The sequence below is a fragment of the Caretta caretta genome, chromosome 18 (genome assembly GCF_965140235.1).
Source record: "Caretta caretta isolate rCarCar2 chromosome 18, rCarCar1.hap1, whole genome shotgun sequence".
NCBI classification, from domain to species: domain Eukaryota; kingdom Metazoa; phylum Chordata; order Testudines; family Cheloniidae; genus Caretta; species Caretta caretta.
Window position 1 is genome coordinate 20,248,665 of NC_134223.1, and position 24,253 is coordinate 20,272,917.

At 42.6% G+C, this 24,253-nt stretch overlaps 1 protein-coding gene across 8 annotated transcripts in view; it reads right to left on the minus strand.

The window, feature by feature from the left end:
- The window catches only part of MEGF6 (multiple EGF like domains 6), a 255,268-nt gene that overhangs the window by 230,471 nt on the left and 544 nt on the right, over positions 1 to 24,253 (minus strand). For 4 of the 8 annotated variants that reach the window (XM_075120968.1, XM_075120969.1, XM_075120971.1 and 1 more), the window contains exons 2-5: positions 22,596 to 22,666; positions 20,166 to 20,243; positions 15,454 to 16,085; positions 7,627 to 7,761 (exon numbers count right to left, since the gene is read on the minus strand). In XM_075120968.1, the coding sequence (XP_074977069.1) occupies positions 7,627 to 7,761; positions 15,454 to 15,542 (224 nt within the window). In that variant the 5' untranslated portion in view covers positions 15,543 to 16,085; positions 20,166 to 20,243; positions 22,596 to 22,666. Of the gene's footprint in view, positions 1 to 7,626; positions 7,762 to 15,453; positions 16,086 to 20,165; positions 20,244 to 22,595; positions 22,670 to 24,253 lie in introns of all 8 variants that reach the window. The other 4 variants (XM_075120967.1, XM_075120965.1, XM_075120970.1 and 1 more) reach the window with 3 other exon arrangements.

A 24,253-nucleotide genomic window follows, 5' to 3' on the forward strand; every position in this document is an offset into this window, starting at 1 on the left:
ACTGTGTCTGTTGTGGACAAACAGAGAGACCTTTGGTCTACGGGGCTGCCAAGTCAGCACATTTCACCAGCACCACAATTCACTAAAAAGTGCATAAACCAAACCAAGACCAAACTGAAACAAATAAACAGAATCATTTTTTTTTTTACCAAAAAAGGCAATAATAATACATAGTTAGCTTAAACCTCTACCTTCATCCTGTGTACAAGGCAACTTCTGTTCACAAGTAGACAGATGTTCTCAATGGAAAATTACGTTGTTTTAGTTCCTTGATTTACAGTGTCAAAAAACATGCATTAGCAACCTGAAACAGACATTTGCGACTGGAGAACTGCCAGCCTTTGAAGCAGCAGCAGACAAGGCACCTATCATTTCAAAGTACTTCCTCAAACACAGTCAGAGAGACAGACTCTATGACTGAAAATCAGAGGGTTTGTTTGTTGCTTTATTACCATTACATAGATATTATCACCAAGATAATTACTGACAGTTATAGGTTAAGAGCAATTCCTTAAACCCAACACTTAAAAACTGTCTCTAGTCCAAGGTACCTCCTTGGAATTAGTTTCCTGATGCATCTTTAAAAAAAAGACTTATAACTGTTCAAGGGGACGGGGAAATAGAAAAGGGGGCAGAAAGCAATATAATGCTTGGCCCTACCTACTTTAGCCAGGACAGCAACCAGAGAAGGAAAGATCCAGAATTCAGCATTTGCAGTGTCCTTCCTTCACAACCCACTTCTCCAGCTTTCAACAGCCTCTATGCTCCCAAATTAGACTCACCTGCTACTTATCTGATATCCTAAGAAGCGAAACACCTGCAGTCAAATTCAGTTCAGACCACTGCACTTCAACTACTAAAGGCCAACTTCATCCCTGACACAGGCAAGTGTAATCCACCTGACTTGTGTATAGTTGTACCTGCTTACGTCAAGGCTAAATTTGGTCCTGCTTATCTATATTACACCCATTTTTAAGGAAGCCCTATTCTGCATCAAAGTCATCTGCTTCATGATAGCAGTTATCATAGTAAATCTCCCCAACAGTCGCCATCACCTCTCAGAGCAGACATTACAGCTCTTCTGGCAGCGCCAGCCCACTGCTCCTCACCGATTTCATCCACAGACTACCACGCTGCCTCACTCAGTGGTGCTCGAAGGTTACAGAGACGATCACTGATGCGTATCTGCTGTTAACAAACTCCACATCACAGAACCAACAGCAGCTGTAGACCACAGCTGAGCTGCTGACAGCATCCTGCGCTAATTTAATCTTTTCCCAGAAAATCTGACATTCATATTGCCCAGTGCCGGCTGGAAGACAGCCCATGGATGGCAGCATGTTATTCCCTGATTCACAGATTCTAAAGCCAGAATGGACCATTATGATCATCTAGTCTGATGTTCTGCATCACGTGGCCCATAGATTTTACCTAGTGAGTCTTTAATCAAGCCTCGAAGAACTCCACTGCTAACTGCAGCATAGGCAATTTCAGCCTGTAGACCTTTATCTGTTCAGATTTTTAGCTCCGTACAGCCAGAGAAGCCAATGAACCCGCATTAAACATTTCAGTGACCTAAGGACCAGAATCCTACTTCCACATAAGTCAATGAGAAGTTTTTGCCACTGATTTCTGAAAGACTAATATTAGGCCAGGAAGCAGTGCACAGTGAATGTGCATACATCCACTACGCCCACAAACAAACCTAAACGTGAGTCAGCATATTCACTGGCAATTTGACTGTCTCGGAATCAGTCTTCAGCCCAGAACACTGTACAGTCGTATTTCAGAGGTAGCGTTAGTACCACACTGTACCTTTTTTAAACAACAACCTTTCCGGAGAACCAACAAACAGATAATAATTTGAAGTAAAATCCCAATCTAACATGGTCAAAACCCAGGCATGGAATCTGATATAAAATTCAAAAGGGATGTGTGTCAGTGTCTTAGTTTCAACACCTTTTCTATCCTGGAACAGAGCCAGTCCTCGAATTTCTGCCTGAAACATTTTTCCATTAGAATCCGGGGAAGAGTTTTGTTACTGTTAAAAATCAGAGCATGTCCCTCAATTGAATTTTCATGGCTTGGGTTGATTCTCTGTACTTTCGTATAGTAACTGCTCCAGGCAATCTTATTATTCTTCTGATTATTGAGCAGTCTTTGCTCTGATGAGATTAAAAGAAAATGGGAATATATTAATATTCTTAAACCCCGCAAAAGATGGGATTTCCAGCTCAAACTGATTCCTAGTACTGTCAGTTTAAAATGTGGCCACGGACCCCGAATGACTCTCCCACAACGTATCTGCTCCCAGTCCAGCACCAGACTGGACTACTGCATTGCAGATACAACCAAAGCTGTGCAGGTGATTGATTTTTTGTTCAGTGCCAAACCTGGAAAAAAACGTTCATTTTAGGTCAAGGAAAGGTTTCATTGGACCTGAAACAAAACAGTCTGGCAGGCCCAAATCTGCATTTTTCAGCAAAAATAGTTTCAGCTGAAAAATTTCACCCAGCCCTAGATACAACTACAGTAAGGATCAGGTGGAAAACTCAGCTAGTGAAGAATGTAGATTCCTACGTGATTTGTGGTGCTTCCCACATGGAACACATTACAACTGTGCTCCACAGAAAACTCTGATCTGCAGTTCTATGTGTGGGTTTTAATCTATAAAGCCCTTTAATGATTTGGGTTATGTGTTTCTTAGAGACCGGACTCTCTCCTGTTAAACCACGGCAGTTGAGATCAGCTGGGACACTCAGTCTCACAGTTCCTAGATTGGTTAGGATCTGGGGGCAGGACATTCAGTGTGAAGAGTCCTTGACTCTGGAACTCGCTTCCCCACATCGGTCTGTCAGAGTCGGAATTTGTTGACTTCTCTATTTATGTCGACTTTTAGTGGGGGGGTGAATGGGAAGGTAGGGTAGAGCTTGTGTTTGTAGGGGGGTGACAAGCATTTAATGTTTTGTTAGTGTTGTTTCATCAGATTTATTTTGTGATGTGCTCTTCATTGATTTTCCATGGGCCTAAAGTCTTGGGATAGGAATAGTACAAAAATCAAACAAGCAAATATCTGCTTATTTTAATTACAAAAAGACAGATTTTGTTCCTGTACCTTGTAGCAAGATAGGAACAAATACAGATCAGGGTAGTGAGACAAACTCCATTTTGCCATCATCCACAAAACTGTTAGCTACATTCTGACACATTCCTGGTGAGGCGAGAAGCAGAAAGAACTCAGCTAGCTTGTAAGGCCACAGGATGAGCCTGTGGTGGCAGCACCTGAGATAGGTGAAGGGAGGAATCACTTCTGCGACCCTGTTAACACTCTGAAGCTGAAATTGTTGAGAATGAAACATTACTCTGAAATGACATGGCTGGTTCCAGGAACATAACCCCATATTATCAGGTGGTTACAGAAAATAAAATGTCCCTTCAGTCTTTAAGACTCCCAATTTCTCTCCAGAACTCACCATCATATGGACATCCAGTTCTTCACAATCATCTTTATATGTCAGTGTTTCTGGTTCAATGCCTTTGAAAGAGGCTGCTGCCTTGGTCAGTGCAGTTTAGAAGAGGGCAGGTTTGGGACTTCTATTTTAATGAGAACAACGTGGGACAGCTGTCGGGGGACGAGACGTCATCCCTTTCTCTTTGCCTAGCTTTTGAAAGATCCATTTGAATTACTGCTTCGCCCTTCCCCTGGAATATAGGTCATTTGGAGCTTTTTAGCAGATGAACATTTCGCTTTCATTCTGGAATTCTTTCATGTGTGGAAGAGACACTAAAGGAGACTTATAAAGTGCTGGCATGGCAGAGCATGGTACCAGGTGACAGGGAATGGGATATGAAAAATAAACATTGAATTTTTACCCAGCATTAAACCTTTTTCTTAACAGCTGCTACATAAATAAATAAATAAGAAAAATGATGTTTACAATATTCTATCAAAAAAGGTAGTCTGGATTTATTCTGCACTATATTCATGTTCTATTGCCCAAGTAACACTTTGTGATATATTAACACATGTCAGTTCCTACTAACAATCACAAGGAGTTCTTACTCTTCACTGTTTACTTGGCATCATTTAAAATACTTACGGGAGGAACTGGTAGACTAATGTGGGACCCCCTAGATCGACAGAGGTTGGGAAGGCTGTGGACACAGCGCAAACAACTCCAATGAGGAAAGCACACCTCATTACATATGAAATGCTGGTAACGGGCTCTGGAAGAAGCAACCTCCAACCCCCCTCAGCTGGGGGGAGGATGGCCACAATTGACGTGTCAGGGTAGGAGGTAAGTAAAGAGGGGAGAATATGAGAGGGTCTCAGAAGATCCTATCCACACAAAACGGCCTTGCTATTATTAAACGTTATAATCGTGGGGTGGCAACCAGCATGGGGCTCCACTGAGATGGATGCCATACAAACGTAGTAAATTGCAGTCCCTGCCCAAAAGAGCTTACAGTCTAAAGGACAAGCCTTAGCAGGTGGGTGAGACAAACAAGTGGACTGGGGTGGAGGTTCAGGAAGACAGGGTCCTAAAAGCTAACAGAATGCAGGCAGTTCTTAACCAATCAGAGACTGTAACCACAACTCATCACCTGCCTAGCTGTTAATCAGGTTGCAATTTCCTACATGTATCAAGTAACAGGCAAGTTCTGAGAAAGGAATTGAAGGACCGAAAGGACCAATTTTGACTGGGAGCTTTTTCCACTTGTAAGGGGCAGTGTGGGAAAAAGTGTTTCTTGGGGAAGCAGATTATCAAGGTTGACATCACTGGCAAAGCTAGGGCAGGGGTCAACTTTGCAATACAAAACAAGCCTTACACACAGGACCAAGTTTTCAGAAACTGGCACTTACGTTACACCTGTAAAAACTGTGCATACAAAAGGAGGGCTTTCATGGGAGCAACTCTGCCACCACTATTTGAAAATGTGGCTAGTACACTCCAACCCCATGAACAGGAAAATGTGCAAAGCAGGTTGAATGTTAATTCGGGGCTACATTACACTGGCAAACAGAGAAGAACAATATGTGTTAATGAGAACAAGTGCTGCTCACTTAATTATCCATGAACCCCATGTAAGTTGCACCCTGGTAACTGAAAAGCTGCCTGGAAAATCTGCACCAGTGCCATTAGGTTCTTGTCTACATTACAAAATTTTACCAGATGAACCAGGATGTGAAGAATTGAGTTGCTGACACAGTGCTAACTGGTCAGAGCAGGCCAGGCAAATCACATCCAGTATCATCTTAACTAACTAATCTTGATTAAATCCTGTGGGGTTTTTTGACAGAGAATTTTTTTTTTGTCAGCAAAAATGTATTTCTGTTTTCCAACCAGTTTTATTATTAACACACAATAAACTTAATTCACAATAAGTGATCAGTTTGAGAAACCCTGCCCTTTAAACATTTATAGTGACTTTATCTGTACTTTCCTGCTATGAAGCCAACACAACTGAAGCTGTTGGGATAATACAGATGATGCACTTAATTAATGTAATTAACATGGTATGATCATGGCAAACAGAGGCAATGTGGGTTAAGACATCTGGAAACAAATACAATGGCTAACCTGCTCCAAAAACAAACAGAGAACCTATATTCTACAACCTAAATGCTTAAAGGATTTGAAATTCTCAACATTGAGCATTGTTACAGTAGTTATATTACACTGGCACCCACAGACACCAGCTGGAATCAGGGCCCATTGCACTAGATGCTGTGCAAACCCATAGGAACACATGGTCCCTGTCCCATGATTGTGTTTAAAGGTTCACAAAATCCTCTGGGATTCCCCTATTTCTAGCCAGACCATGGTGTAATTAAATAGCTGCACTATTGATGGCTAATCTGTGGCTTTGAGCCACATATTTCTCTGCACGTGCCTCCCTTTGTAGGTTTGAGTCAGCCACTACATGAATTCTTTATGTTACCCTAATAAAAACTGCAACATGAAATCAATACAAATCAGATAGCCAAGGCACATACACAATAGCAACTAGCATTCTCCAAACTGGTGACTGAATTTAATGCCAGATCCTTCTGCGAGCCCTAATACCAAGTCGACGGTGACTTCTGTTAGCTGTTATTGTTAGGTGTGTTACTTTATAATGCACCTTTTATGTTCTTTGCATTGCCCAGTGTTAGGGGGGCTTATTCCTTCACCCACTTCCTTCCCTGGTCCTTCTCGCATGAACAAAGAGCAACAATACCCGAAGTCCAAAGGTGCAAACAATTCGATGTTTATTGGGGTGAACTTCCAGCAAGCATGATTCCAGTTTCCTTCCTTAGTATCCTCCTTCCCAGCTCTGACACCACAGAGCCTTACACCTGTGTCCCTGTTCCCATTCCTGCCCTTAGCAAAACATTATTCCAATTTCCTTACCCCCATTCCCTGTTCCCATTTCCCTTCTTTAGCAAAACATGATTCCAATTTCTCCACCCCCATTCCCTGTTCCCATCTCTCCCACCCACACACCCACCCCCTCACTTCCTGATTGACTGCAGACTATATAGTAAAACTTGAGTTCGGCTTAGCTATACCTTAACCAATCATTTTCCTGAAATTTAACTAACCAATCCTAACATATTGTAACATGATTATGTAACCAATTATATCCCACCACCTTAATAGTTTACACCCAGCAAAATTAATTATACAGCAGACAGGAACAATCACAGAACCAGACAGAGATTATACAGACAGACAAACAATAGCAAAGTGGGAACTATAATGACAAAACAATACAGAAGTGAGGATTTCACATCCCAGTATTGATAAGTGAGTTCTTGCCAGACAGGATGCTATCAAACTAAGTTTCCTTTTACATTTTCTAGGCACTTCCCTTTCTCTGGAGGTGATAGGCACTATCAGGACACGACTGTATTCCTAACAGCCCAATAGCACCTTATTTCAATGTGACTAGTTTGGGATGTGAGGTGGTGACCGGTCGCTTCCTAGCTTATGGCTGCCTCTGCTGCTTAGCCAAAGGCCTTAGCCTAAGAACAGGGCCTCAGACTGTGACAGTAAGAGAAGGCCCTTACACCAGCAGATAGTGATTTTGATTCTTTCTTTTATACCTCTAGAACTAGCCAAGTGATAAGAATACACCTCAATTCTTAAAGTACAGGCCTTTGCAGACAGGCCTGAATATCTATATCCTAACACCCAGTCCTTCTCCCTCTGAGCTAAACAGGGGAGCAGGGGAGCACCTGTATTGTCCACTCCCCTTTGTAAACTAGCATATACCACTTATACCCCCTCACTTTCCTGCAGCACTCATTACAACTGCACCAAGCCTCTTCTCAGGCTGCTTTCAATGCTATTCTGTGGCTCATCCATCGAGGAAGGTAGGAAGGTGAAGGGCAGCCTGGTCTTTCTGGCTTTTCACCTTTGCAACAATCCCCACCTCCTCCAGTCCAGAATCTGAATAAACTTGAAGTCAACATTTCAGTCTAATAGCATGCATCTTTGTGTGTCTTTCTCGCTGTCATACATGCACACACTTACAGACACAAGCTTAAGGAAAGTGGGTTAGGTTAGCATTTCCTTTCAGAAGAAAAAATCTATTTTCATTTGACAAGGGAGAAAAGAAGCACCAGAAAGCAGCACTTACCTCCGTTCATAGCCTATGCACCACAGCTGTCCTCTACAGCCCTGTTTCCACACTTTGACCATCCGAGTGAAAGCTTGGACACATGGCTGCCTGTGCCCCACTATCACCAGCTCTTGCTCCGCACAAACGTTTGGCCTGTCGAATGGAGAGAAGCAGACATATTTATATCTCCCTCAACATCATGGAGTGAACCAGTACTGTGCTTTGACAGCCTGAGAATGAAAAGGGTGTGAGTAAGCTATGCTTTTTCTGAGAAAGCGTCTCAGAAGATATTCTGTACAATATTTATCTACTCATTTAATTTCTACGGGAGGAAATGGAAGAGACATAGCCTCTCAGCTAAGCAGGTCCAAAGCCCTTGGGGGCCTTATACTTCACCCAACACTTAAACTCCTTCTGGGAGCCCCAGGGAGCCAGTTCAAATCACGGAGCACTGGTTTAATATGCTTATGGTGAGACAGTCTACTTACCGAGCAGCGCACCACATTTGGCACTAGCTTCAGTACAAATAATATAATAAAATAACAACAGCACCTCCACTTCAAGAAAAGAACAGGAGGACTTGTGGCACCTTACAGACGAACCAATTTATTTGAGCATAAGCTTTCGTGAGCTACAGCTCACTTCATCGGATGCATCAAGAGTGTCTCACTGAAGGACCAAAGGCCTTCATGGATCAGTTAAGTCTCACCGCACCCCATCAGGTAAATATCAGCCTCCAACATGTTAAAGGTGGACAGACTGAGGCAGAGAGAAGGTAAATATCTGAACAAAGTTCACACAGTGAGTCAGTGGCAGAGACAGCAATAGGACTCCTGAGTTTAGACTCCCTGTACCATGCTCTAACACCTAGCCCCACAACTCTTCCCCACTTGATTATATGTTTAGATACCATAGTGGTCATCCTGCAAAAAAGCATAAAAGTCACATCTTTTTATACCATTTAACCTGTATTGAAATAACTTTTATTTCCATTACAACTTTTATCCAAGGATCTCAAAGAACTCTATAAACAATTGATTAAGTAAGCCGGGCAACACTCCTTTGAGATGAGATGAGATGAGATGAGATAAGATGAGAAAGAAAAGAAAGAAAGAAAATCGCTTCAACAGTCACTGGTATGCTGCCACCTCTGGCATGAATGCAGCTGATGTCTCAGAATGCACAAAGAAAAGGAGTACTTGTGGCACCTTAGAGACTAACCAATTTATTTGAGCATGAGCTTTCGTGAGCTACAGCTCACTTCATCGGATGCATGTAGCTCATGAAAGCTCATGCTCAAATAAATTGGTTAGTCTCTAAGGTGCCACAAGTACTCCTTTTCTTTTTGCGAATACAGACTAACACGGCTGTTACTCTGAAACCTGTCAGAATGCACAGCATCACTATACAGCTTAGAACAGGAAGTAATTGCATTGGGAAGCTCCCTGTAACAGGAAGTAAAAAATGCTGTCTCCAAATGAAAACGTATGGGGAATTTTAAGTGATCAGAGTATAATTACTTGAGTGGGAGTTTGAGCAAGAAACCAATGTCAGACACTGTAAGACAGTTTCCATCCTGCCATAATATATACTCAAAATAAGAAGAGAAAAAAATAAATCTGTTTAAATATAGCAAATTAAAGGTCTTCTGATTATTGTCCAACCAGCATTAAGGCAGGCCAAGAAACCGCTACGGTGTTTTAAATTGCCAGATTCATAAAGGTCAAGATAGTCACCAACAGTAATGGGTTCAGAAATGGAAACTATAACTGACAAATCTACTTCCAAGTACATTTCACAGTTTACAACCGAGGGGGAAGGTGCTTCATACTCTCAGAACTTTCAAACCAGGGGAATGAGTAAACTGGGTGCCGTTTTCTTTTATAGCATTTGGAACACGTAAAATTAATCAACAGCTTCAAAAACCGATGAAAGCCGAGCAGACATATCAAGAACTCATGTGTACTACAAACTTCATTGGCTTAGTGCTTTGCAACCAAATTATTAAAAGATTAAAATATTTTGGTTTCCCAAATGCTAATAAATAATAAGCTGTGTAATCTTTTTTCAAGTATCAGAGGCCCAGAGTTCAAAATTTCTAATAAATTCTATTTCTATTTGCTTTTGCCTCTCCACACAAAATAAAATGTTTATTTATTGTTAAGTTCATTTTATATTTTCCAAAATGCCCTCCCACTGAACAGAAGTGATTGGGGTTGATTCCTGGAAAGAAACAGGCATACGGGATTTGCCCTAGTAGACCAAACCTTTGCTTCAACAAGCAAAGAGTTTATATTCTGCTGTTCATTATAGCTACAATAGCATTGACTATCAAGCATGACTAACTTGAGGTGGATATGCAACTATTACCAAGCAGTAAAAAAAAAAAAGCATTTTCCCCCAGTACATAATAAAGTGGAGAACCTTTTGGAAGTCAGCCTTTGTTGCCACTGCTAACTTGATTATGGATGGTATGAAATATTTTGAAATCACAAGTTTTGGACAGTGAAGAGCTGAGAATGTGTTTGGGGATCCATAAATAAGCTACAACTGCATTACTGTATTACAGCCACGATAGGGCTGGTACAGTGTGAGGTCTACATTTCAGAAAGAGGATTTTTGTTTTGTGTTGGTGATCTGTATTTGGCATTCCTGCTTCCCCGACTGATTAAACCTGAACTTATTTTAGGAACGAGTTACTTCATATCCTGTTTACAAAAATAGGTCTCTCTCCCCTCTTGTAGCACCTCCTCCTGGCCGGCTACAGGATTGTATTATAACCAATTTTCAAAGCAATGACTGTGAAGCCAGCAGAGTGGATTCCTAACCTAATTTTGACCATATATGGCACAATGAACATATATTTCAAAAGTCACAAATGACTGTGCACTGCAACATTTTTTAATGAACAATGAAAATACTTCAGGGATATCAGTACAAAAATTGTATGGTCTGGGGTCACAGGAGTAAACACTGAGTGACTTGTGGGTCTTAGGAGGAAAAAACACTGCCAAGTCCTGCTCTGGTTCTCTCTCACCCTGCCTTGCCCTGCTTTCTACAATGGGAATTAAAGTAACGTATTATATCCTGTGCAGCTCCCACCTTTTAAAGTAAATACTAATGTCACCCAACTTCTGACTGATAGGAATTCTCTTAACGGGTCCCAACTGGTTCTTACCATTGAAAAGATTTGATTGTACACTAGTCTAGTTGTACACAAGCACTCTCTTTATTCTGACTATTTCTGGGTGGTGGTTTGGGCAGGTGTTGTTCTGTTTTGAAGCGGTTGTTTTGTTTTGTTCCTGTTTCAATCAGGTTTCCTCCACAATTAGGAATACAAGAACGGTGATATGGAATCAGAGCACTGGTACACCTAGTCCAGTCTCTTACAGGGCTCAGCACCAAATTCTTCAGAGGTAAAGGTCCAAAACTTCCATAATGGACAACAATGCAATGCCTACGGCGGAAATCGCTTTCTAACTCCAGCGGGAATAAATGGTTTATATCCACTATTATTTTTATTCTCTCTGTAACTGTGTATATTCATATTATCCATATAAACGTCTATGTTGTTTTTAGCTCCTGCTAAGCTCTTCGCTTCAGAAACATCTTGTGGCAGTAGGTTCCACATGCCAACTATGCATTTTGTAGAACATCTGTTTTCACTTTCCTCCATTTTAAATGTTACTTTTGTGTGTTTTAAGCTGATGTCCCCTTGCTCTCTTATCATAAGAACGAGTATAGACCTTTATCATGCCCCCTTTTTCATTAAAAGAATCTGAAGCAACAGTAGGTTTACTCATAGGCAAAGCCAGTCATTGCCCTGACCCTTTTCCTGAATTAGAGTAACAGTAAGTTACTCTACCATGGAAGATGCATTTTTCAGTGGTTCTTAACCCTATGACTAAGGGTCCATGAAAGGTTGTTGTTACCATACAACAGTGGTTTACAACCTGTGGTCAGCAGTGGGGTCCGCAGACTATGACTAAGATTTCCAAAGGGGTTAGCACTTCCATTTGAAATTTTGTAGAGGTCTGCAAATGAAAAAAAAACTGCATTAGATCACTAGGGCTATCTGCTTCGCAAGGGCAGGCTTCAGTTCCCCCAAAAGAGGATCCATTCATATTATAAACTGACTGGATATCTGATTTTGGCCAAAAAGCGTATCAGGGTTTGCAAGAGAAGAGACATACAGGTCAGTTTGCCTCTTCTCTGAGGCCCACTAAAGTTACATATTAAAGCACTAATAGTAATTGTCTTTTTCACAGGAACTGCATTTAGGAAAAAAAAGGAAGTTTGAATCTTTTCATCTATTTTTTCAGATAAGGCTCTACAAGCCTTTTCAGCAGGAGTGAGCTGGAGCCGGTTTGAGTCGGTTCGCGCAAACCGGTTGTTAAATTTTGAAGCAGTTTTAGAGCCGGGTGTTAACCCGCTTCCCTGCCGGGGGCGCTGAGGCTTTGCTGGGCTCCGGCCGGGAAGTGATGTGATTCCTCCTCTGGCCGCTGGGGGCGCTGCACTGCGGGAGCCGCGTGGGCTGCTGCCTGGCCCTGGGCACGAGCCCTGGTGCTGCTGCTACTCCCCTGGCCCTGGGGCTCCCGCTGCTGCCTGGTGGGTCCCCGGCTGCTCTGCTGGGCCGGGACTGCCTCCTGCCGCTCGGGCTGCTCCGAGCCGCTCTCCCCGTGAGCGCCCCGCACCCCCTGCCTCCAGCTAGCCCTGCCCCACGCCCCTGTCTGCAGCTGGCCCCACATCCACTGGTGCCCTGCAGTTCCCAGGGCAGTAACCCTGCACACTTGCTTCAATGAGGGGGGCAGGGAGCAGCTGGGACCCACACATGTGCACACCCTAGGGTGACCAGACAGCAAGTGTGAAAAATCAGGACAGGGTGTGGGGGGGAATAGGAGCCTATATAAGAAAAAGACCCCAAAATCGGGACTGTCCCTATAAAATTGGGACATCTGGTCACCCTAGCACACCCCCAGGGAGTGGCGGGGACCCACACATGTGAAACGGAGCTCATTTCTAGTTCAGGCCCGTCTTTTTTAAAAATAACTTTAGGCAGGGTTAACACACACCCGTATTTTCCCGGACAGGTCAGGCTTTTTAGTTGTTAAATCACCGTCCGGGAGGAATTTTTAAAATTTAAAAATTCCTCCCAGGAAAATACAGTCGTATGGTAACCCTGTTGGTACAAAAAAATACATACTGGGGCACATCCCTTAAATCAGAACTTTTTACAGGGAACCAGTTGTTAAGATTTTAGCAGCTCATCACTGGAGCAGCCCGAGTGGCAGGAGGCAGCCCCGGCCCAGCAGAGCAGCCGGGGACCCACCCGGCAGCAGCGGGAGCCCCAGGGCCAGGGGAGTAGCAGCAGCACCAGGGCTCGTGCCCAGGGCCAGGCAGCAGCCCACGCGGCTCCCGCATCGCAGCGCCCCCGGCGGCCGGAGGAGGAATTACATCACTTCCCGGCCGGAGCCCAGCAAAGCCTCAGCGCCCCCGGCAGGGAAGCGGGTTAACAACCGGCTCTAAAACGGCTTCAAAATTTAACAACCGGTTCGCGTGAACCGGCTCCAGCTCACCACTGGGCACAACCCTTAAATCAGAACTTTTTATAGGGAACCGGTTGTTAAGATTTTGGCAGCTCATCACTGCTTTTCAGTAAATATGTGGTCTGACAGTGCTCTCTGCTTGGAGTGTGAAAAATATTTCAAAATCATAAAGCAAATAAACATGTGTTCTGAATAGTAATTATTCACATCTGTCTCCCTAGGCAGAAGCTTACCTTATAGCTGTTAACACTCTTCACATGCACAGTACCTCTAGGCAAGGTGAACCTCTATGAAAGATCCAACAACTACTTGTCCACTGATCCCCGACAGGTATATTTTTCTTTTAGGGACTTTTAAGAAAGAGCACCTTAAGAAAGAGCAAGAGTCAAAGAGGAGGCAATTTTCTTGTGGGCCTGGATTTCAAAATATATGGTAGGATCCATGTTCATCCACTCTCAATTATTCCAGAATATATGAGCTTTATTTACAGGTTAACAGATTATTTTTCTAACGGCCATCTTCCCAAACCGCACCTGAGATCCTCCTGCCTCTGACACGATCACCAGAAGTAATGAGTCTGCCACTAGACTTAAACATGGATTGTGTTGATGCTGCAAAAGACAAAATAGAGAGCTCGCTATCTCCTAAATGCACTGATGCCGACAGGGCTGAGAGGAGTACACACTTCCTTTAGTGAGTAAGGTGATCAATTCTGATTGAGTTAGAAAGCGGGTCTATTGAGTGAGTAGGTGCCATTTTTGCCTAACCGCTTTTCTGACTAACTGGGCTTCAATAAATATTAATCTGTTGTTTTAATTTTAGAAGGGGTAGCAAACATTAGTCTGTGAATTAATGAGATTTGGGAGCAATCTGTTGGGTTTTTTTCCACTTCTGGTGGTTATGGTTCCCCAAAAGAGCCTATGCATTTAAAACAAACCAACGTTCTATAGCAGCAGACTAACTCAATAATTCAGACATGGAGAAGTATAGCAATTCCAGCTGGCATCTTACTGCTCCAAGACATTCAATTACAATACTGTTACAGAAAGCCTGAAAATGCCTTTTGGATTAATGACGTGTTCCCCCAATAGCTTTGCCTTAAAATTCTGGCCTGTTGTTCTCACATGTGGCCACTGAAGAGCTATTCAGTTAGCCAAGCCTCATATACATCAGTTCACCAGACCCCCGTCACAGATGGACGGAGGCCAGGGAAGCAGTTGTTATTTTGCTAGTATCTCCTTTTCCAAAAGACAACAAATCCATCCATATAATAACTATCAAAACTTGCATTTGCAGCTGATCGAAGGGCAATCTACAGAATGGTATTGCCCTGCGTGTCCTTTGCTATTTACTTACAAATGCCTCACCCCTTAGCTGTACGCACATCCAAAAAGGAAGAACTAAAAAGAACCACAAGAATGCGGTTGGCAGCAGCAATGTTTCTGGAATAATTTATTGCAGTGAAGGAGCGTTTTTGTGTGCACCAAACAGTGGTTTTATGTCTAAAGAGTATTGTAAGCAGTGCTCTATTGGGAATTATGTTGCTAAATTAAATTCAGCACTTCCCATTCCCTGGCATTTTCTTTTCTTGAATACACTGGCACACATCTCATTTCCAGTATCTGATCCAACAATCCCTAACAGGCATTGCTGGGGAGATAATATGAAATTCTTTACATAAGAAGAAAGATATCTTTGCAATAATTTTCCAAAACACATCCACTGAACAGGAGTGCCTCCATCCCCAATAACAGAGTCACTGATACAGGGAAAAGATGGTTTGGGTTTATTTCACTGCACAATACTAGTTTCATTTATGAAGAAAAGCAGAGAGATCCCCCTGCAACTTGTAAGGAAGTTTTCCCAGAGGATCCACACAGTTAATGCCAAACTAAAGCTGTAACATTTCATTAAAAAATACGGGGCTCAGTGCCTCTAGATTAAGAGCAGAAGAAAAAAAGGTGACTACAAAGAGGAATGTGATAAGAAAAGAGAAATAAAGAAGAGGGTATTATAAAAGCAGCAGTCATAGGAAAACAGTCTTCAGACTATATAATTACATTTCATACTCACACACTACCTACATCTCAATAAGAAAAAAAAAATCCAAGCATCTCCTACAGGCAAAGGGAAGCATCCATACTTTTCAAATCCCTGCTTGCCTTTGTTCTATGCACACTTGTGACCAGGGAAAACTAAAAAAGAAAAAGAACCTTTTTTTAAAATTGCATATAGCAGTTTCTCCCTTAAATATTTGCGGACCTGACCCAGCCGGTGAGTCTCTTCACTCAGTACTTACATAAGGGGCTGCAGTTTGTTCCCATAGGTGAGCGGACACACTGGCAGGGTGAGAATGAATGATAGCACCAACAACACGTGTGACTCCATTGCTGCTGCTCCCTTCCCTTCCCAGGGTGGCTCTGGTGGGTGCCTAGAAAGTTTTACAGCCTTCTCAAGTGAGAGGCTGGCAAGCGTCTCTTCTTCAAAGAAAAATGTTCATGATTATCTCCTGACTTTGCCAATTTCGCCTTTGCTGACAAAGAACAATGCTATGGGAACACACACCGATTCTTGCTGGGGTCCGCTGGAAGAGCAGATTTATCACTCTTGGTCTTTTCCTCCTACAGGCAGTTTCCCCTGTATCTTCAGTCCAAGTGAAGTGAGGACAATGAGAGTGGTCACAGAGCTTTTCCAAAACCCAAACCTGGCTCCTTAGCTTCTCTTGTTAGTATTAAATTATGCTGAGGTGGCTTTTCCTGCTGACATTTACTTTCTGAGGAGATCCAAAGTGCCGGTGGCTTACAAAATCTGGGTTCAGTCCAGCAGCGAAGTCCCATGTAGGTTTGATTGGTTTGGTGTCCTGATCCACTTCACAAGGCAATATATAACCCAACTCTGAGGACGGGAGCTCCCACAGAGAAGTCCACCTTCCTGAAGACACACACAATTCCCAGCCCCCTTTCAGCAATGGGCAGAAATTTCCATTAACCCTCACTGCACACCCTAAGTCATCCTCTCTCCATCAACCTCCACCTTTCTCCTGGCAGGAGACTCACTCTCTTACACACACTCGCTTTGAAAGCGGCAGCTCTTCTATCCCCTGCACTACAGACCAACAAAACTTTCTTCTTGCCTTTCCCAGGTCTGCCTTTCATTCACATGCTCTCTTGTTTCTTTCTTGCTGACAGTCAGAAATCCCTCCCACCAGCCATGCCCAACCGTGAGGAGAGGAAGGGGAGGGGGGGAACCCAGCAGAAGCGCAGCAAGAATAATTTCATTTTGCTGATCAAAAGGCAATTCTTTTGCCGGACCCACTGCCAACTCCCAAAGCTTTGCAATCCTTCCAGCCCCCAAAGACAGGTCTAAAAGAGTCACCGAGATCCAAGCTTTCCTGCACATCTAGAACAGATAAGGCAGCTCACAACTCTTCCAAGAGAAATTCTGATGGGGGTGTGTAAGGCTGACAGGGACAGGCAGGAAGAACACTTTGATGGCTGGAGGGTTAATAGGTATGCAAGTGCCTTGCTCACAAATCCTGTTATTTAGTGCATGGTTTGCTAAAGTGCATCTGGGGTGTGGGGCAAGATTAAAACTATAATTAAAATAATACATAAATCTGGATCCAAAGGGAAAAAATCATTCCAAAATAGCTGGGCAAAGTGGGGGAGAGAAGGGATTAGACTAATTCGTTATTTGCCCTCTCCTACTTAATTGTCCCTCCTGCAAAAGAAAACAAAATGAGCAGTGGGGTTTGATGGGGGTTAGATCTGCGTGGAGAGGGAAGCTGTGTTTTATTGGGGGTTGACCTCTGCTGGCTCAGGGGTAAGGCTGTTATTTAATTTTTTGTCCTTGTAACTTGTGGCTGAGGTGCCTAGAGGCCCCGTTTTATTATTGTATAATTCCAAATAAACAAACACAGTGGCCTTCTGCTGTCCCTGTTCAGCATGCTTCTCACTACCTCACCTTCTCTTCTCCTCAAACATTGCTCTATGGCCAAGCGCTCTTTAGAACTTTTATTTTAGTTCATACTTGGCAAGCAGAAAACATACCCCACCTGCACTAGACATTTTGGTTTGGCCCGAATGTGAAGTTTCACTCAAAGTCATAAGCGCATTTTATCTATTTAGTCTGGAATAGTTCTGAGAGCAGGACTCACTCAGGGAATGGAGTATTGAGACTGACTTCTAGTTCATTGATTCCCACCAAACACAGCGCACTAGGGACTAAATTGTGTTGCCATCCAATGACTGTGAACTAGCCAGTGTGAAATTAGTTGGTAGGTCTCAATCCAATTCCCAGTTGAACTAGTGTTACTCCCCACCCCATCAAAAAAAAAGAAAGAAAAAAGCATCACAAGTGGCATTAATTGTCCTGTTATTGTCAGTCTCAGCAGACGGACGTGCTGAGGATTAAATGAGCTAAAAAGACTGAGCTCCCTGCTTGCCCCTACGGATGGTTCCGTCAGATGGGGCTGAGACACATTGGCTGGTACAAGAGGAGTGGGAAGAGCAGACAAGAAGTGTGAAAGCACTGCAGTAACAAACACCCAAGCGAGGAGCTGTCTGACAGAAGCTGCATTTCAAAAAGGGGTGGGGAATCAACAAGGGAGAGGGAGGTGAACAGACCGGTCCACAGAGCTGGGGAGTCCTCAGCAAAGGACTGACCTTCTGTACAAGAGAGCAATGAGGAGTGCAGGAAGACAGAGGGAGAGTCTGCTGGAGTGAGACTTCCAGCCCCAGCTGGTTCAGCAGTGCACCCAGGAATGTGCGTGACTAGGTGAAAGAAACCAGACTTTGGAATTAATGCACCTAGAGCAAGATTGGAACCCCACGGGGCCAGGTGCTGAACACACTGTAAGAGACTGTCCCTGCCCCAAAGAGTTTATGGAAATGTGATGTGACATGAGTTTATATTTGCTGGATTGAACTCACACCAAAACCAGCTTCGCTAGACACTCCCCAGCACCCACCTATACTTCTCCAGAGGAACAATGGGTTACCCAGCTCTTTCCGTAAAGATAGAGAGAATCTTTTTGTGAGCAAGTGGGCAGAAGCTTCTGAATGTCCCTGAAACTGAAACTCTCTAGTGCGTGGTGTGTGAATGCCAGTGTACTGCTATGGTAAGAAAATGGGGGCCCATGGGGAATGCTCCTAGACCTAATTATGTCTTTGAGGAATGCAACTCGCATTTGCTGTATACATAGTCTTGTTATTACTGCTCTTCTAGGCATACAGCTTACTGTGGCACTTAGAAAATAAAAATATGCAGGGTTCCTGGCTCAGGAAGAGCAAGGTGATGACATGTGGGCACTGCACATGTTGCTGAATTTGGAGTAACATAGTAGTACTCTAGGGGCAAGTTAGAAAAATAACAATTGCTTTTGTTAACAGCTAAATGTATCCAGTTGAAGAAGATGGAAAGGAAACAACTTCTGCAAATAGCTGGCTTTACACATTAATCCTTTCATAAGTGCCCCATATACCACCTTTACAGCTATGCGTGTAACATTCTCCCTTAGGAACTCATGCTCAAATAAATTGGTTAGTCTCTAAGGTGCCACAAGTCCTCCTTTTCCTTAGGAACTAAGTAGCTGTCTGGCCCAACAGCTGGGCCTTCGATATTTTCTGTTTTAAGAAAGGGACATGGCTATGTAAAAATTCTATTGTTAAAACTTCAGAGTGTAAGTCAGCACAATAAGGAAATTCAAGCACTCATTTTCTTCTCAGGATCCTGAAGCCTTGTGAGAAATTACACTGATTTCTCAAAGGGAAACTGTAAAACTATTTAGATCCTAAAATTGCTTCTTGACAACAGCAGGAAAATTCTACTGAGTATCTTTTGTAAATTATCTTCATATTTAATTTCTGAAGTGTTGTTCAAATCTGAAAAATAACTTTGTTAAAATGGCACTGTCTTTCAAGGACTCCAGATCAAATTTGCTCAATTTACAAGAAGAAAGATGTTCCAAATCTCAAAGCCAATAACCTCAACCTGGGATCTGAAATTCATATCAGTTCCTTGTGGCTAATCCATCACCAGTAAAATAGATTCTTCATGAAAAATCTTCCTTCAGTTATACCTCTGCATCACCAGTAAGAACATAAGAATGGCCAAACTGGGTCAGGCCAATGATCCATCTGGCCCAGTATAGAATCATAGAACTAGAAGGGACCTCGAGAGGTCATCTAGTCCAGTCCCCTGCACTCACGGCAGGACTAAGTATTATCTAGACCATCCCTGACAGGTGTTTGTCTAACCTGCTCTTAAAAAGTATCCTGCCTTCTGACAGTGCCTGTGGCAAATGCTTGAAAGGGAATAAACAGAACACGCCAATTAACAAGCGATCCATCCCTGTCATCCAGTCCCAGATTCTGGCAGTCAGAGGCTTAGGGATACACAGAGCATGGGGTTGCATCCCTGAGCATCTTGGCTTATAGATGCTAATTTATCTCCACTAATTTATCTCATTCTTTTTTTAACCCAATTATACTTTTGGCCTTCACAACATCCCCTGGCAATGAGTTCCACAGGCTGACAGTGCGTTGTGTGAAGAAGTACTCCCTTATGTTTGTTTTAAACCTGCTGCCTATTAATTTCATTGGGTGACGCCTAATTCTTGTGTTATGTAAAAGGGTAAATAACACTTCCTCATTCATTCTCTCCATCCCACTCATGATTTTATAGTCGTTTATCATCTCCCCCCTCAGTCGTCTCTTTTCTAAGCTGAACAGTCCCAGTCTTTTTAATCTCTCCTCCTATGGAAGTCATTCCAGACCCCTCGTCATTGTTGTTTTCCTTCTCTGTACTTTTTTCCAATTGGAATATATCTTTTCTGACATGGGGCGACCAGAACTGCACACAGTATTCAAGGTGTGAGCATAATATGGATTTATATACATATTTTCTGTCTTCTGATTTTCTACCAATGCTGACATAGTCTGTGCTCAGTTAAACCTTTGCTGCCAAACTGTCTTTACTAAGATCCCATTTACAGGTGTTTAATTTTATTACCGTGAGTTGTCCTGTTCATTTCAACGGGGCTATTCATGGTCATAAAGTTAACCATCCAACTGTTTGCAGAATCAGGACCTATGAGTGAATGAGTGCAAATTAGACCATTATGAAACTGCACCTGATCAGGGCATCACACTCCTGCAACTGGTGCTTAGTAAACAATTCTGGTGATGATGCACAAAAACCAGACTTCAGCTCACTCTCACCTGTGCTGTTCTGCAGGTTTAAAGGAAGTTGAAAGCACTGAAGACTTATCTTAGTCACGGAAGAGAGCAGCTCTGATTCTGAATACAAACAGGGGGTAGATCTGTGGAGCAGAAGGTGCCTGCATGCTGCTGGGTTAACTCACTAGCTCAGGAAGGATCAATGCCACTTCAGAGTCTCTTTTCAGGCCCTTGCCTCAAGGCACAATTTATTGGTTAAAGAGAAAACATAAACAAAAACTCCAAAATAAAGTTGTTTCCCCTGTCCAACATGGGCTATAGTTCCTAAAGGCTTTTCCCTCACCTCTCTCAGCCCTTCCAGGACCTTGCCCTGTCATGGGGACTCCTGCAGGAGCCCACTGGCTCCCTGCAGTTCTCACTCTCCAGGCCTTCTACCTGTGAGTCACTTAACAGCTGAGTTCTTTCACCTACAGTTCTCTAGCTCAACTGATCCCTTGCTGACCTTTATAGACTAGGGCCCCCGTTTTTAAAGGTATTTAGGCATTGCTGTGCTCAGCACTGCAATGCTTAACTGATTTACATGCCTAAATCTCATTTTCAAAAGGGATTTAGGTGCTTAGGAGCATAAATCACATTGACTTTAAAACTCGGGGCCTTGGTACTCTTCAAGCTATCACATGACTCCTACCCCACAACCTCAACTGGAAGGCAACTGATCAATTTACTCTGTGCAAGCACCATTTTTACAGTCACTTTTTTGGACTAGAATCACACTTTAATCCTTAAGAAAAAACATTGGCTGGATATTCCACAACCTAATGAAGTCTGACCTCTGCTTTGCCATGGGTCCCATTCCTTCATGAGCCTGGAAAGAATTGCATTGTCCTTTTGACTAAGGAAAGACATTCAAAGCTTTGGAGGGCATGAGGTACAAGAAATGTTTTACTCCTAGGATTGTAAAAAATGTAGGAACAGCAATTGCAATGCTCTAAATCAATTTACCCTCTAACCCAATTTAAGAATATGGAGACAAAGTTCAGTTTGTGGACTGTATATTTTTTAGTGGGTAGCTCCCTCTTGTGTATTTGGAAGGTACACGCAGCTTATAAGAATGGATTCAGTTCTTTAGTTTAAGGAGTCCGTTATCTCCACCAAACATGAAAAAGGAACAGTGGCCCCCCAGTGGACAGACACCAGAGCAAAGGAGGAGAGAGTAAGAACCAAAAGAGGAATTATTCTAGGTGCAAGTTTATCTTCCCAATTCAGACCTCAAGTAACTGATACAGTCTGAACAGCCTCTAGACTGATTTTCATAGATGCCAGGTAGTGTACATAGGTTGATGGTTAAGGTTATCCTCTGACCTACACAGTGTGGCTATTCCTTGTAGGGTTGTCTGGGAAGAGAAGATGACATTACGATGGAGAAAGCCCTGCTTTAAACACCCAAGATTTGGGCAGTTAATGTTATTGAACATGAGGCCAATTCTACAACCCTTACGTTAGTAGCCTTAGCGAAGACTATGGGGGTACTTCCATAAATAAAGGGTTGAATAGGGATTTCAAGAATGGACTTAACTTAGGAAACACGTGTGAAAGATGAATGTCTGAAATCCAATACATTGTATGTCAAGTCTCTTGAATATGTTTTCAGTTTTTACTGTCTTCTAGCACAACTGTCTGCTAAAAATAGCATCTTCTGGCACAAAGTATAGTAACCCTGGAAAGTAGTAACAGAGTTACAATATCGGCTGATAAACAGTATATATGGAATCTGCAAACAGGTAACTGAAAAAAAAATCTACATGCTTTGATACCCAGCTGTTTAATCTTGACTATCAAATAGAGGAAGCACGGTACAGTGTACAGCATGCTGGACTTAAAACTCTACCCCTGACTCTACCATTGACTCATTTTGTGACCTTGGGCAAATCACTTATCCTGTCTGTGTTTACCCATTGGTAAAATGAGAACAGTGATACTTACCCACCTTTGTAAAGCTCTTTAGGATGTATAGATGAAGCATGCTACATAAACGGTAAGCATTATTCCCATGTTCTTGTCTCCTGGAATATTTATACCTATGGTCATTTGATAATTGCTCGTTTGTTATGCTTTCCCCTCCAGTTTTGACTCAACATATATTGTATGACTTAACTTATATCTGCTTATTAATTGATACATATCTGATTGCTTGTTAACAAGATTGATAAAATAAATAACCACTGGAGCACAGTAGGTAGTGTAATCTCAGAATGTTACTTACAGAAAAGCAGGGTTTGGTTTGGCCAGGGAATCCAGCATTTCCAGGATGGCTGTGATGAGTTATACTGCCATCTGCTGACAGAAACGTGATCAATTTTAACAAAGACAAGAAAAACTGGCCCCAATAGTTCAGTGTATTTTTAATACATTGTGGATGAGAGTTTTTTGTATATTTATAAATGTTTAATTTTTAAAACAAATTTAAAGGAAAAGCCTATTCTTATTTAGTGCTTTTAGGGGGGCCCAGATAGCCATTATTAAAAACTAAAATACAGGCTGAAAAAAAAAAAAAGATTGGCAACTTCTCCCCCATAACATGGCGCTAGGGTCAGTGTGTCTCAATCCTGATGCCTCTAAATTCTGTCTCCATGACTGTCTCACCTGCAGCTCCTGCCATATGGAACCACCTTCATGGATCTGACTCATCAGCTTTCCAACACTTCAAATCTCATCTGAAAACATTATTTACTCCCCTCGTTTAGGCTTTTCATTGCTCCTTCTCCCTCTACTATATTTTATTCAATTCAATAATGTGTTTTGAGATGAAGTGTAAATTTTTCAAAAGCACCTACGTGATTTGGAAGCCTATGTATGTATTGTCCCATTTTCAAGAGACAAACGCTCAGGAGCCTAAATCAGAGTGCCTTAGACACTTAAGAAAATTTTACCCAAAAATCTATATAAATGATCCTATATAATATAAAGCTGCATTGTACTGATTGTATGATTCATACATAGCTACGGGCTGTAAATTTTAGACCTGGGCTCAGATCCTCAAAGGTATTTAGAAGTTAGGAGCCAAAATACCTAGGATCTGGGCCCTGGTCTCTAGATGGCAGCAATATTCTGTAATCTGTAAATATGCCCCATGAATCTGATCACTTCAGCCTAAATTCTTCTTAGCTTTGTGTTTTAAACAACACTTCTCATTGTTACCAGGAACATAAGAATAGCCATACTGGGTCAGACCAAAGGTCCATCTAGCCCAGTACCTGTCTTCCGACTGTGGCCAATGCCCCAGAGGGAATGAACAGAACAGGTAATCATCAAGGGATCCATCCTGTCGCCCATTCCCAGCTTCTGGCAAACAGAGGCTAGGGATACCACCCCTGCCCATCCTGGGAATAGCCATTAATGGACCTATCCTCCACGAACTTATCTAGCTCTTTTTTGAACCCTGTTATAGCCTTGGCCTTCACAACATCCTCTGGCAAAGAGTTCCACAGGTTGACTGTGTGTTATGTGAAAATAGGTAAGAACACTGGGAAATACGCCAGTAAAAATTGCATACCCAGATGTTGCTTTAAAAAAAACAAACATATGCCTGGTACTGAGGCTGAAGCAGTTTTCCCAATATGCTTCTCCAGTCCCTATAGAGTTTGTTTATTGCTTTTATGTCTCTTAATGTTTTCTCAACAGTTGTTTGTTTTCCAAACAGGTTACAATGCCGTCTCTCCCAGCCTAACCCACTGCATTGACTGATAGACCCCATTATGATGAGAAAGGGGACAAATCCTAGATTTGAGATCCCAAACCCCTTTACATCCACTGAAATTTGAGATATCTGTTATTCCCATACTTCAGGTGCCCACATTCTGCCCAGACAAGAGACTCATTGGCAACTTGCTAAGAGCCCAAAGACCAAACTCAAGTACATTA